A 15,129-nucleotide genomic window follows, 5' to 3' on the forward strand; every position below is an offset into this window, starting at 1 on the left:
GATGATAAATTCAAATATTTCTACCGAATATTAGCCTTGGCCGTTAATGGGTTAATATGCATTTTTTTTAAGTTCATGAATTTGATTGATATTTCGAGTATACTGATACAACGATCGCAAAAGTAAAGGTTACGGCTTTTTTTCTGTACATAATTAATTTTCAGAGAAACGAGACTTGAAACCAAGACAAGACGGGTTCACGGGACGAGTATCAAGACGATACTTGAGTTCAGACTTACGAGACTGGCCCAAGTCTCGATATGTGAACCAGATGGCACCATGGTTTTAATTTATAATAAATTTAATTTCTATAAAATCGCTGCTATTATAAAGATAAAAAATGGAATTCCTTCATTTTTATATCATTTCTCCAAAGAAAAGTGAAAAAATTATGAAAATTTTCCATGAAATTCTTTGAATTGAGTGGGTGCATAGTTAAGCTGTGCGTAAGTGTCGATTTTTTTTCTTAAAAAATATCTCTACGTGAATAGACACCAAATATTCGGAAAGTTTTACGTGATTCCAGTTGCAGCGCGAGCCAGTTAGATGCTTGAAATATGAGTTTTACTTTCCCATGTGAAAACACCGGCCGTATGAGCGAAAACCACACAATAAAATGCTGGTAAAAAAATTCGTGCAGTAAACTTGATGTAAAACAGTCGCATTTTGAAAGAGTTCTTACATTACTAGTCTCATTTTTCTTAAAAGGGTGACTAAAGGTTCGTTAATTGCTATCATTTAAAAATTAATTGAGGAAATGTCGCCGAGCTGCCAAAACACAGACAGGTCGAAATTAAATTAACAGTTGAGTGTAAAATCGTGTATCCCATATTTGAGCGCTTAGTATTACTTTTGTTTTTGTTCCAGTGAATAACGACATTGATGCTAGAAAACTAGATCCATTCATAACTGAATGCAGAAAATATATTTTTATAGCATTAAAAATGAAGAAGTTCTAGCAAACAACTCAAACCTCCACAAACTTCGAAAAAAATGACATAATTGACAATTGATTGAGTTCTCTTTCGTGGTGTGGATTGTAAACAAGCTGGTCCTTTGAAAATTTAAATTAAACACTGTTAGTATGGCCAATACCGTTTGTTATTTTATCTGAATGTTCTGTAATGTACCGTCAGCTCCGGTGCGGGAGATGGAGGAATTGTCGGCGTAATTGTCACAACTCACCATTGCATGGCTCATAAGCGGCCAGCGTACTAACGTAGTAGTGCAGATTGGGGCAACTTACGGTACGGATGAACTTCATATTTTCTGTTATTTGTTTTGGTTTACCTCGCTTGTTGTCAGAAAGAATAGTTATACGTTGCTCTAAATATAAATTAATTGCAACCGCTATTGAATGAGCCATTACATTGAACTTCAATATTCTTAGTACATACCTACATACAAGGCGGATCCAGGATAGAGACAAAGGAGGAGGCTGAGTGAGGGGTAGCCTCCCAGCAGTAGTGGGGGGTCCAAATATTATTACCATTCTATTACCATAGTTTAAATTGAATGCCCAGATACCTAGCGGCGCTATAGCCCCCCTTACCCCTCTCTAGATCTGCCACTGGATTGTAGCATACCAAAAACGTGTAAATAGGCCCTTATTTTGGAGCTAATTTGTATTTTACTTCAAGCAGGTAAATAATTCGGAAAATGTGACTAAATAATGTTGTACATTGTGGCAAGTCCCAAAAATTTCGGTTATATCCAGTGTGTGTTTCGACCCAATTGGGGGGGGGGGTCCCTTTAGCCTCCCCCATAGATCCGCAACTGCCTACATGTACTTCTTAAATTTTTTTCTGCCAACAACATTATCAACAAAATTTCCAGATGGTCAAGGGGTTCGAAGTTGGCGGAGGTTTAAGTTATCTACCGCAAAATCTTCAATTTTAGAGGCATGGACGATATGTTTTCCTCGTATTGTTGGAAACGGATCTTGCTTCTTCGCATTGAAATTGACAGTTTTAGAACTAAAATTCAAGGAATACCAAGTACTCTACTTTGGGAAAAATGTGTTTTTTTTAGAAAACTCATGAGCACAAAAATACGAAGAGGTTGAGAATCTTGAAAGTATATCGCCTGACGTAGAAATAAACAGCCATTCTAACGGTCTTCGCTCCTTAAAAGTTGGATTCTTCGTTTAGATAATAGAACTACTCGAACTTGAGTGTCTTGCATTTTTTCATAGAAAGTAGACCCGAGCTGGCTTGATCGGCTGGTGAACGTTCTCCCAGATCCACTGACCTGTTTGAGATTAGATGGATAGTAGTAGATGCTCCCTAAGTGACCTCGGTCAATTTCAATTTCAAAATAAAATACCTCAATTTTTCTGCCAGTGGTGTGGCTTACTGCACCTGTTCGTAATTCTGCAGCATCCGATTATAATTTAATGCCCTTCTTTGATGAATATTAATGATAAATTAATTTATAGAGATATGAATTGCACACCGTTTCATGCAAATATTATTTTTATACGTTCTTTCCAGTGGCTTAGCCATGGGGGGTCCGAACCCTTCCTCCCCCGAAATATAAAAACAAAATTTATTTCCTTCATTAAAGAAAACAAAATATTGAAATATAATGAACTTACAAAAGATTTCTTTGATTAATGAAGTTTTTTCGATTATGAGAAGTATTAAAATTGGTTTAAAACCTTGTACTTAGAAACCTGTTTTTCAAAATTTTCCAGTCTGGCTTTAGACCTCCCCCAAACGAAATTCCTGGCTAACCCACTGGTTCTTTCAAATGAAAAGTCACACAAAAATGAAATTTGAACGGAAAAACGCAACTGAAATGGCGCGAACTAGCGGTACTTTCTCTAATCACAAAGACAGCCGAATGCTCGCTTAGTTGCCGAAGCCACTGGTGCCTGCCTGATTTCGCAGAATTTTTCCATAGATATCACGTGTGATAAGTCACTTTTTATGTTCAAGACGTGCTATTTATTGAAATAGTTTGAAAGAGCTGATCTCGCGGTCCATTGCTGAGCAAAATTTATGCTATTTCGAGCAGCGTGTCTTTGCAGTGCACGTATCAGAGCCCCAGAACCGGTTCTTCGTGGACACGGCCGTTCGTACGGGTCCCGTTATTTTCTGTGGGAACGGGAAAGTAGGCTCGCACGGCCCGTGCCAGTTGATATACGTGTCAGTGTAACAGTGCAGCAGATACTAAGCCAAAGCGGTAATCAGAGGAGACATTTTTCCAGTTGGCCTAGCGTGAGAGAAAAGTTGTTATCTGTTCGACAAGCATCGGTACTTCGATACCGTATCCCTTTTACTCTCTTCAGTGAATTGTGCAGCCTTTCAACTGCCTATACCCAGTCTGGTGCTCCAAGTGAAAAACACACGGGAAATATGCCGACATGCGAACCATTTGAGAGATTGCCGAAAAGTGTAGTACCCCGGCACTATGAGCTTTTGTTGCAGCCTAATCTGAAAACATTCGTTTTTCATGGAAAAGAAACAGTGCAAGTTGAGGTATGAGATCCACCAGTTTTTTTTTTTAAGTAAATCATCCTAAGAATGTGATGTGTGAAGTGCTTAATCGCTACTTCTTAATGTAGGAAAAAAGTGTTTAGTGTGCTACATTTTCGTGCAAAGTTAAGGTGTTCGAAAGAAAATGCAGCAAGTGTCCCGAAAAATGTGTTAAAGAGCGGCTAATGGCTTGTTTACAGATCTGAGGAGGGGAAAGTAGAAACAGATAGTGAAAGTAATGTTTACACGTGGTTATTGAGTATTTTTATGTAGTAGTCATGAAAAGAGTTCTGTGTATTGTGTAATCCATTATTCATTAACAACTTGTTAGAATTATTTACGGATTGTTAATCCGTAATTTTAGATAAATATATTTAGCTTGGTATGCAGTAATCAATGGATTTGGCATAATTAAAGAAATACGTGCATGGAACTTAAGTTAGATTTTGCCTGAAAAGGCGTGTGTTTCTAATCCAAAGTTAGGTAGCCGAACCTGAGTGCGATATGAGAAATTTTCTATGATTCATTAATTTTGTAGGTTTACGGTGTGTTGGCAACATATTTTATTACTCGGCAAATATATGTTTAAGGTGGCCACGGATTGTAAAAAAATAAACTTGACACAACCGTTTTCGAGGATTTGTTTTGCCTGGGTTACATCAAGATTAAATATGCTTAAACATTGTCTTTACGTATGAAGCCATGTGGATATCACTTTGATAATTTGTTATGGTGATTTTGATGATATATTATTTTTGACAAATTTCATGAAGACATTTCTGACAAGCATTAGAAGTTTCAGTATGACTTTTTTGTGATGTCACTTTGTTATTTTAAGGGTTTTATCAGGGATCCCGTGTAAACTTTTAATTTTTAGTTTTTGATCTATTTTTTGAGCGCAGAAAAGTTACCGGTATTCATAATTTTTAATAGAAGTTTCAAAGTTGATTTGTCTATGGAGAATTGTATGTCATAATAGTGTTGGCTGTCAGACACTATCATCTATGTTAACATTGCAGAATTCTACTTAAGCATTATGGAAACTTAGTCAATGTTTTGAGTGAAAAGCACTCGCTGTTGTTGTGAAGTTGAAGGCATTCTTAAGACAGCCGATTGTTAGAGCGTTTTTGACAATTCCTGAGCTGGAATTATTGTTGAATCATGTAGTGACTTTATCGTCCTTACCTTAAATTTTGTGTTTTAGTGCAGATTTTTCACTCTCATACTTACTGTGGATAATTTCTCATGCTAGAATTTAAATGAATTGTACCAAATTATGTTTCTTTCTGTTGCCAGTATCAATGCAAGTTTCATCCTCGGTGGGTTTTTATTAGGTGTTACTTTCTCTGTTTGTGTAGGTGAAGGAGCCTACGGACAAAATCGTCCTGAATGCCTTGGACCTGTCCATTAAACAAGCGGAGTATGTTTGTGCCGATGGATCCCTAAAGCCTGTTAGTGTGGTGCTGTCAGCAGAGAATGAGACACTCACACTGTGCTTCTCGAGTGCTCTGCCTGTGGGGGAAGGGAAGCTCACTCTCGTGTTCACAGGAGAGCTTAATGACAAGATGAAGGGGTTCTACAGGAGCAAGTACACCAGGTGATTGGGTGAACCATTCAAGTAAAGTCCATGTTAGTAACGAGTAGCCATTCAAGTATTTTAAAGCACTGCAGGAACAAGTGTGACTTTGTACGCAGTCACGCGCATGGGTGCAAAGTTAAATGAAAACCCATCCCAAAGTTTGCCTTGAGAAAATGGCTTGGTGGTGTAACTGGCTAATGACCTGACCTGACTGGCAACACCTGACTGGCAATCGGGAGATCCGGGTTCGAATCCCGGCTAAGTCAAATATTTTTTCATGGCGAACTTCATCCATTGGTGAATTTATCCAAGTATTTTGTTTTTCAGTTGAATGTTAAGGGGTGTGACCTGGCTTTAATTGCTACCTGGGGTGTTTTAATGATACCTCACAGCTATGGGGTTAATTAGATGTTTGATTTTAATTTTTCCTCTTGCTCTTAACACTTCAAACACCATCTGCCAATATAGAGACCAACCTTTCATTGAGTCTCATGGATTCCAGTCCCTGGGCATTATGAATTGCATTTTCTTGTCTTGGAAAACATATTTTTTAATGAAGTACCCAATTGATGACTAACTATGTCTCTTATTTGAGGCTTAAAAAAACGCAACAAAAATCATATGTATTAGAATCTGGGGCAGACTAAAACTAAAAGGAGTTTTTTCAAGTTTATGATTAATAGCAGTCACTGAGCCAGGATTTTGAAATGGGGGGGGGGGATTCACCGGAGATTTCGGGGCCCTTCCGGGGCGTATGAAAAACACCCAGGGCAAAAGGGGTGCCGGGGTTCTTCCCGTATATTTTGGGATTTTTGGTGTTGAAAACGTGATTTTTAGGACTCAAAAACAGTCATTTTGTATGAGAATATATTAAAATTAAGTACATAAATTGGATGAGGTAAAACCTTTTAAAGGCTCCAGGGGTTGGAGTGTGGGGGGTATAACTTCCCCTTGCCTACGCCACTACCTTCTGGCTTATAGGACCTAAGCATAAAATATTATTAGATATGTTTTCTTAAGACAATAATGGGTTTAGTAGTGCTGCTTCGTATTTCTTCTTTGTTTTAGTGTTAATTGTGTTATTACTCCTGCTTATCATTTGTTCTTGCCCTAAATCCTGAGGAGAAAACTAATGGGAGGGATTATATTCAAGTGCAAGCGACTTCTTTTTTTCTGAAATGGATACTATAAGCTTAGAAATGTGCTATATGATTCTATTTTGGTTTAAGCTACATAATTGTTGCAGAGGTTATATGCCTTTTAATCATTTAAAATGATCAGTAGGTTTGCGTGGGTGCTGCTACAGATGTGGCAATTATTTCAGCTTCAATATATACCATATTTCCCGGCCGATAAGACGCACTTTTTTTCTCCTAAATGTGCTGTAAAATTTGCCTGCGTCTTATGCGCCGATGGTATACGGATATCACGGGTATAACTTCGTCCTATAATAAGCAACCGTTTTGACAGGATAAATAATTACCATTAAGTATTTTTTAGTGTATCAGGCATTGAAAATAGTTCAATTCATTAAAAATTTTGATAATAGCACTCTTTTGAGCAGGTTGTTAGAAATAAAGTTTTAATACGTCGATGTCGAACTCCCTTAAAAAAATTCCCGGATAAATCAGAAATGCATACAATGTAGCATGTTTAGTTTAATCTTGCAATGGGTGCTGCTGCAAAACTTACATACATTGAGCCAAAGGAGATGTCATCTATATGCTAATACATTGTATCTCTCATGATAAACTCACGAGTCTACCGGCACCACCGGCACTCAACCTTAGGTAACAATGTATGAGCTCGGTGTTCAGTCAGTTAAGGCGTAATACGTATCTTTCTATTTAGTCTGCACATGTGCTTCTAAGCACAGAAACTTGGTAATTTCTGTATAAAAAGTCAAAATTGGAATAACCTAATGGGATCTAAAGAGAGAAGATTGTCGTACAGTATTGCGTTTAAACTTGAAGTCGTGAAATATGCTTCGGAACACGGCAACCGGGCAGCTGCAAGGCGTTTCGGCCCACCTCCAACCGAGAAGATGATACGAGAATGGCGGAAGCAGAAGGTAGATTTAATGAATGCAAATAAGAGTAGGAAAACTTTACGTTCATGTTCTCCGAAATGGCCAAAGCTTGAGGAGCACGTTAAGACCTGGATAATAAATCACAGGAAGAACGGGATCACTGTTTCAACAAAAATGATTTTAATAGAAGCGAGAAAGTTGGCGATAGATATGTCTATTGCCGATTTTTCTGGGACAACGTCGTGGTGTGAAAGATTTATGAAGAGAAATGGTCTGTGCATGCGTACTAAAACCACAATAGCACAAAAACTGCCACCCGAATACGAAAGAAAAATTATCGAATTCCATAAATACGTACTTAACCTGAGAAAAATGAAGTGTTTTGAAATAGGACAGATAGGAAATATGGATGAGGTTCCCTAGACATTTGATGTGCGATCAAATAGAACTGTGGACGTTAAAGGTGCAAAGACAGTTGGGTCATTCCACGTCAAATCACCCAGAAATTTTCAAAATGACACCCACCGACTCGGATTTTAATGACATTTTTGTCACTAGCTACTATCACCTATCTAATGACCCATGTAAGATATTTCCTCTCTCACTCTCATAGTCTGCAAGATATGAGGAGTCAAAGTTTGATATGTTTGCTCAGAAGTGGCGCTAGTGGGAGTCAAATTCCAGAGTGCAGGGCACAGCGTAAAAATTCATAACTCAGAAACCACTTAATATATTTGAATGAAATTTTGACCCCTTGTCTATCCAAGTGCATAGCTTCCATAGTAATGTCTTTTATTCCCCTTGCATTGTTATGTTAGCCAAAATGATGTCAACAGTTGTTAATTAACCGATTTTTTTAGCTCAAAAACATTACTTCATATTTTCAGAATTATCACCAAAAGGCAGAGCAGTTAACTCATCCAATTTTTTTTTAAATTGAAGGTTAATATGTGCTCCAATATACTGTGAAATAAAAATGGTGGTGTTTTGACTGCCACTATGAGTATTTCAGGTTTTACTTTTTTTTTCTGCCCCCGTGAGAGGGATTTTGGACACGTACTGTAAGACAATAAGTATAAGTGTATCCATACCTTCATGAGGATATATTTGAAATATTGGTCAGTAAATCTAAGACCAAACATGTAGTCTAGTGAATGTGGCTCTTGTTCATACAATTTTTTAAATAACAATACTTGGCTTGTGGCAGCTGAGGGGGAAAAGAGTCCAAATGGCTCAGAAATGTGAAATGATGCTTTTTCCTGGAATTTACCCATTTTTTCAAGTGTTTAGCATAGGGACAAATTGGTATCAACATACATGAGACTCTTACTGTGCATTAAGAGGATAAATGGAAATACTAATTTAAATAAAATTATTTAAATAATACACTTCAATGTGTTTAAGGCATCTCCCGAACATCTCTGGAGGCTCTCTCGGGCAACTAAACATTTTACAATACCACCAATTCCATCACATGGGGATTTTACATGGCTTGTAGCAAAGAATGTCCATGATGCCATTAAAGAGAAATCCTGGTAATGTTTGCAAAGATTGAGAAATTTTTTGCAGTTTTGTACCGTCCTGCACAACCATCACTAAAGTAACTCAATTTTTTGACTAACGTAAAATTTTCCTTCACAAAGCAAAATATTATTCTTTGGGTTTCATAAACAAAAGCTACATCATGCTCCAAATCATCTGACAAGATGCATAAACTGGAAATAATAAGCTGTTTAGTCAGGTGATCTCGAGTATAAATCACAACAGGGTGTACCGTACAACTATCCCTTGTCCAGTGATACCCTTGTGCCTCATCTTTGATAACATATGAGTAGTTCTCATTGAAGTCAAGGAGAACAACTGCATCATGGGGTCCAAGATTTTCTTTCATTTGCTTAAGGTAGTTTGCCTGTACCTTCGTAATAAATGAATGGGGCACCAGTTTTTCCACTCATTCAATTAAAGTTAATCGGTACTCATCAAATGTCGCAGTGAAGTTCACCAGTTGAGATCTGTCACGGGAAACCCACTGACTGTATGAAACTTCATCTCCGGGGTCACATTCTTCGAGCTTTTTCAGCAGTAAGCTTTTCAACTTTTCATGTGAAGGACACTGAGAGCAATGTCGCAGTATACAGTCCCTATTTTTTCTAGAGCACACTAAATAACCAATTAGGTCCTGGCTTGTTTCCTCTATATTACAGGCATTAAGCAGTAAGTTGACATTTTAATGAATTGTGCAAACACACACTGAATGCGTTCCAGGAGAACCTGCTACCACAAACCATTTTGGACCTAGGTTGCAGAAGTTAGAAAAGCCAATTTTAATGCTGGGGAAGTCAAATTTAAAAGTGGAATACAATTCCTTCAAGTTAGCAAGTAATAATCTCTTCTGAACATGTACATTTTTGGAGATACTAATGGAATCTTTCTTTCCAGGTATCATTCTGGAGTACTCTTGACTTTTATAGAAAGTCCTAACTAATTGTAATGTTTTATATTTGCCTTCCCTTTTCTCAATTCAGGTGCAGCCAATTTTCCATTGTCTCTGAAAAGTTCTCTTGCTTGGCGGGCAGTGTACTCACTCACATGAAACTCTTCCATTACTTTCTTCCTGCTCCATGAAGTTGGTACCAATGATAACAGATGTACCTTTCCTTGATGAGTGCTTGATGTGTCAACTTTTTGTTTGATTAAGTCTATGAGCACATCCATATCATGAACTTCCTGAAGTAGTTCTTTTGGCAGTTTTGGGTCATCCTTTTCTGGAGATAATTCTTTATCAAGGACTCTTTTAACTTTCCTTTTAAAATTACTGCATGCTGACTCTACTTTCCTTTTAGCGTAGGTTGACCTTCTGTGAGATGATATGCCATGAAATTTTAAAGGTGACTCCTCTCTATCTTGCAGCGTTCTGTTAAGTAGCTCAGTTGATTTTTCTTGGGATACTGTTGTTTCAAAATTCAAAATACTATCATTGCTGTCACTATCTACTTCTTCAACATCGGAAAGCTCATTTCCAAACCTGGAGTGTTTCTGTACTTCCTCCCTACATGGCTGGCATATTTTCATTCCTTGCACTAATTTCCGAAGAATTGGGATTTTACAGGCCTTTTCTGCAAATTCAAGACTTACATTTCTCAGTGATTTTGATATTTTCTTCTTGTTGCTGTTAAAAGGATCAAGACAATATATTTGGTAGGTTTCATACTTTTTCAAATAGTATATTCTGTGATGTTCGCAGACATTGGATAGGACTTCCCCAGGTACACCACTTCTGAGAGATAACAGCTGTTTTTCAAGTATACTAATGATCTCAATTTTGTTCAGTTGCACCACTGGTGTGTAGGTTTTTTTGAGGCAATCAGATGCAGTTACTTTTCGATGCTGCACAGTTAAAAAATTTGCTCATTTTGAAGCATAGTGGAGACACCAACCTTTTTTAATGTTGAAGTTCACAATGAGCAGCTTCGCCTAACTCATTGCACACACAATTAATGTACAGGTAAAAATTCACGGATCGTACACACAGAATAAACTTGGACACCCATGGAGCATCTTCACACAAGAAGATTTGGCAGAAGACTATAAGTGGTACCCTAGAATCTATTTTGATTTATCATGCCCTCACTGTGATACATTGTAACATTTTATTCTTCCTAATGTAGAGGTTGCACTTAATTCTCTTATTCCTTGGGGAGATGGAATAACACTGAAAAGTGATGCTGAATAGGTGGGATTGTATTACCTTCTCAAGTTTGTCATGTAATACAATCATATGTGAGGCAGGGAAGAAAACAATGTGGCACATAATGTCAGCATTATCTCTCCCAGTGAAATAGAAATTTAATACTCCAGTTGCCATCAAGGAATGTGGATATTGATGACAACCTGCTGCATACCTATAAGTAATACAATTGCTCTGCCAGCTCTTCCATCACCAAGGGTTTGGAAGACCATACTTCTTCTGTGAAAGTGAGGCTAACTTTGTACAACTCCAGTTCAGTGGGACTCATTTAATCACTTTTTCACAGATCTTAACAAACTTGAACATTGCATGTGCTTATGATGACCACTGGTTTTTTGGATTAGTGATTTCTAAACACGAGGAAGAACATGATGTGAAAGTGAAATTTATGCACCCATATGGAAAATCCCCATGTGATGGAATTGGTGGTATTGTAAAGCGTTTAGTTGCCCGAGAGAGCCTCCAGAGATGTTCGGGAGATGCCTTAAACACATTGAAGTGTATTATTTAAATAATTTTATTTAAATTAGTATTTCCATTTATCCTCTTAATGCACAGTAAGAGTCTCATGTATGTTGATACCAATTTGTCCCTATGCTAAACACTTGAAAAAATGGGTAAATTCCAGGAAAAAGCATCATTTCACATTTCTGAGCCATTTGGACTCTTTTCCCCCTCAGCTGCCACAAGCCAAGTATTGTTATTTAAAAAATTGTATGAACAAGAGCCACATTCACTAGACTACATGTTTGGTCTTAGATTTACTGACCAATATTTCAAATATATCCTCATGAAGGTATGGATACACTTATACTTATTGTCTTACAGTACGTGTCCAAAATCCCTCTCACGGGGGCAGAAAAAAAAGTAAAACCTGAAATACTCATAGTGGCAGTCAAAACACCACCATTTTTATTTCACAGTATATTGGAGCACATATTAACCTTCAATTTAAAAAAAAATTGGATGAGTTAACTGCTCTGCCTTTTGGTGATAATTCTGAAAATATGAAGTAATGTTTTTGAGCTAAAAAAATCGGTTAATTAACAACTGTTGACATCATTTTGGCTAACATAACAATGCAAGGGGAATAAAAGACATTACTATGGAAGCTATGCACTTGGATAGACAAGGGGTCAAAATTTCATTCAAATATATTAAGTGGTTTCTGAGTTATGAATTTTTACGCTGTGCCCTGCACTCTGGAATTTGACTCCCACTAGCGCCACTTCTGAGCAAACATATCAAACTTTGACTCCTCATATCTTGCAAACTATGAGAGTGAGAGAGGAAATATTTTACATGGGTCATTAGATAGGTGATAGTAGTTAGTGATAAAAATTTCATTAAAATCCGAGTCGGTGGGTGCCATGCCTGGGTGAACTGACATGGAATGACCCAGTTACGATAAAGACTTCCGGCAACGAAAAAACACGCTATACTGTTGTCCTTGCGTGTTGTGCTGATGGTTCAAAACTCCCTCCTTTGTTGATCTTTAAACGAAAAACGCTGCCTAAGTGTACAATTTCACATGGAATTTATATTCATGTACATCCTAAGGGATGGATGGATGGAGAGGATATGAAACTGTGGTTGCAGAGGGTGTGGTCCCGGCGTCCAGGTGGACTTCTGAAGAAATCGTCTTTGTTAGTGTGCGATCAGTTTAAGGCCCATATAACGGAGTCCGCAAAAATCCTTGCTACAGAACTGAAGACGCATCTTGCTGTGATTCCTGGTGGATTGACTTCTCAACTGCAGCCTTTGGATGTTTCAATCAATAAACCATTCAAGGGATTTATGCATGAAGAATTGATAAAGTGGATTGAGGCACCAACTCACGATTTCACACCGACCGGAAGAATGAAACGGCCGTCAATTTCTACCGTTTGTGAGTGGGTGAAAAAGTCCTGGCAGAAAGTAAAAACTGAGACTATCATAAAGTCTTTCAAAAAGTGTGGAATCAGCAATGCGCTAGATGGAAGTGAAGATGACATTTTGTATGAGGAAAGTGACGACTCCCGAGAAAATATCCACGCGAATGATTTTAGCAGCAGTGATGAGGAATTTCTGGGGTTCTATGATGAATAAACTCTGATATATTTGCTCATTAATAATTTTAAAATTTTTTAATATAAGAAGTTCCGTTTTTATGTAAAATGTTATCATTAAAATTCTTTTTTGTATTATCCAAGTATTTTAGTTTTTTTCGTAAATTCTAACCTGAAAAATCCAGGTGCGTCTTATGCGCCGGTGCGTCTTATAGGCCGGGAAATACGGTAGTTACAATAGTGCTGTACGTAGTTACTTTTGGCTTACTTTTGATGTGGGACTATTTGCACACCTAGTTGAACGGAGTGTCAGCTTTACCCTCTGACCATTTTGGTGGCTGGGTGAAGTCCTGGCAGATTGCTGATTTGAGGGTCGTGGGCTCAAATCCTAACTAAATGGGATTTGAAACACTCAGGAAATGGTAGACAGTATGCAAATTCTCAAGGTCCAATCTCTCTAGAACCTAGTGACTGGCCATGTCTATTCATATTTCAAGAGTATACAAAAGGAGCAATTCCAAAGCTAAATGTTGAGCTTGAGTTGAATCAAAAGACACTAACAAGCACTTATCTCTAAAATTGATATCCCCAATAAGTGCTTGTTAGCGTCTTTTGATGTGTGCAATCTCTTCACTTGTGTCCCACCCAAAGAAGCCGTAGACATAGCAGAATCTATTCTCGTCCAGAAACGTGTGGCAGCTCCCATTATAAGTGACTTGTGTGATCTATTGAAGATTTGTGTGTCTCAAAATTATTTCAAATTTAACGGTGTATTTTATGAACAGCCCAATGGATTGGCCATGGGCTCTCCTTCATCCCCTCTCCTGGCGGACATATATATGGACTTTTTCGAAAGGAACCTGTTTTCCCCCAATAATCCACAGACCAAAAATGTGCTATCCTGGCATCGATATGTGGACGATGTGTTTTGTATTTGGACTGGCTCAATAAGACAACTAAAAATGTTCCTATCTTTTTTGAATTCTTTGGACCGCAATTTGAATTTCACTTACGAAATAGAAGAAAATAACTCTCTCAACTTCCTAGATCTTAAAGTCACTAAGGTCAACAATCACCTCGAGTTTTCAGTCTTTCGGAAAAACTCCTATACGGACCAAGTGATCCACTCCAGTTCAAGACATTGTTTTTCCCACAAGTTATCAGCCTTTCACAGCATGTTACATAGGTTGCTGCATATTCCGATGTCCCCTGCCAAGTTCAATGAGGAATTAAACACAATTAAACTAATTGCTAAAAATAACGGATACAACGAACAGTTAATTGATAGCTTATATCGGAAACAATTAAAAAAACAAGCAGTGGGAGAAATTTATGGATCCCGAACGCGACAAGGGAACAAATGGAAATTTTGCAGCACGTACGTTCCAATGACAACATTGTAAACGAATTTTTGTATGACTACCATTCCCCTCTTTTAAGCCTCCCACTCCTAAATTCCTGAGCTAATGACATGACGAACTCTTCGGCCTCTCTCTCTCTCTCACCTGAACCCCCCCCCCCCCTCCACCTGCCGTGCCCCCCATAAGGGAGCCTCCTCCCCCTAACTTCTTCCATACCACATGACCAAGGTTTTTTCCCCCCTCCCTCTTCTCTGTTAACCAATCCGTTCAACCTAATTACCTTCCTCCCTACCCCTCCTTGCCTGGTATAAAAGGATGTGATGGACCTCTGTAGAGTTCACCTGAGGATGACGTCTAACGTTGAAACCATGGTCGTGAATAAATATTAATGTGAAAGTACAAAGTTCTTCTTTCTTAATTTAATTATGAATCGCTTTCACCAAGTTACGCCTCAAACAATTAATTTTATTCTACAGTGTTTTTAAGGAGATATTTTTGTATTTCATACCTGTATTTTCATCCCTTGCTATACCTTTTCCAAAATTACAGCCCTTCTGGTGAGGAGCGCTATGCAGGGGTCACTCAGTTTGAGGCCACGGATGCCCGTCGGTGCTTTCCTTGTTGGGACGAGCCGGCATTGAAGGCCACTTTTGACATTGCATTGCGTGTGCCTCTCAAGAAAGTTGCCCTCTCCAACATGGTGGGTGCTTTCACGGTCACTGTCATTAGACCTACATTATTGCCTTTATAATTTAATGGTATAGGTTTATTTTGAGCTATAGAATTTATACAGGCAAGGAAATTAAATTGATTCTCCAAGGAGGATTCATGCTAGAAAATATGCCATTTTTGACCAATATTTGATTTTGTGTGTACTGTAAAAAA

General features: G+C 38.0%; 1 protein-coding gene across 1 annotated transcript in view; it reads left to right on the plus strand.

Moving 5' to 3' along the window:
* Nucleotides 1–2,822: 2,822 nt before the first annotated feature.
* LOC124164601 (puromycin-sensitive aminopeptidase) overlaps nucleotides 2,823–15,129 on the plus strand; it is a 37,621-nt gene continuing 25,314 nt past the window's right edge. Inside the window, exons 1-3 of the mRNA XM_046542012.1 lie at nucleotides 2,823–3,482; nucleotides 4,838–5,076; nucleotides 14,794–14,944. Of these exons, the coding sequence (XP_046397968.1) occupies nucleotides 3,003–3,482; nucleotides 4,838–5,076; nucleotides 14,794–14,944 (870 nt within the window). The 5' untranslated portion in view covers nucleotides 2,823–3,002. The remainder of the gene's footprint in view (nucleotides 3,483–4,837; nucleotides 5,077–14,793; nucleotides 14,945–15,129) is intronic.

Source organism: Ischnura elegans, chromosome 8, assembly GCF_921293095.1.
Source record: "Ischnura elegans chromosome 8, ioIscEleg1.1, whole genome shotgun sequence".
Lineage (NCBI taxonomy): Eukaryota > Metazoa > Arthropoda > Insecta > Odonata > Coenagrionidae > Ischnura > Ischnura elegans.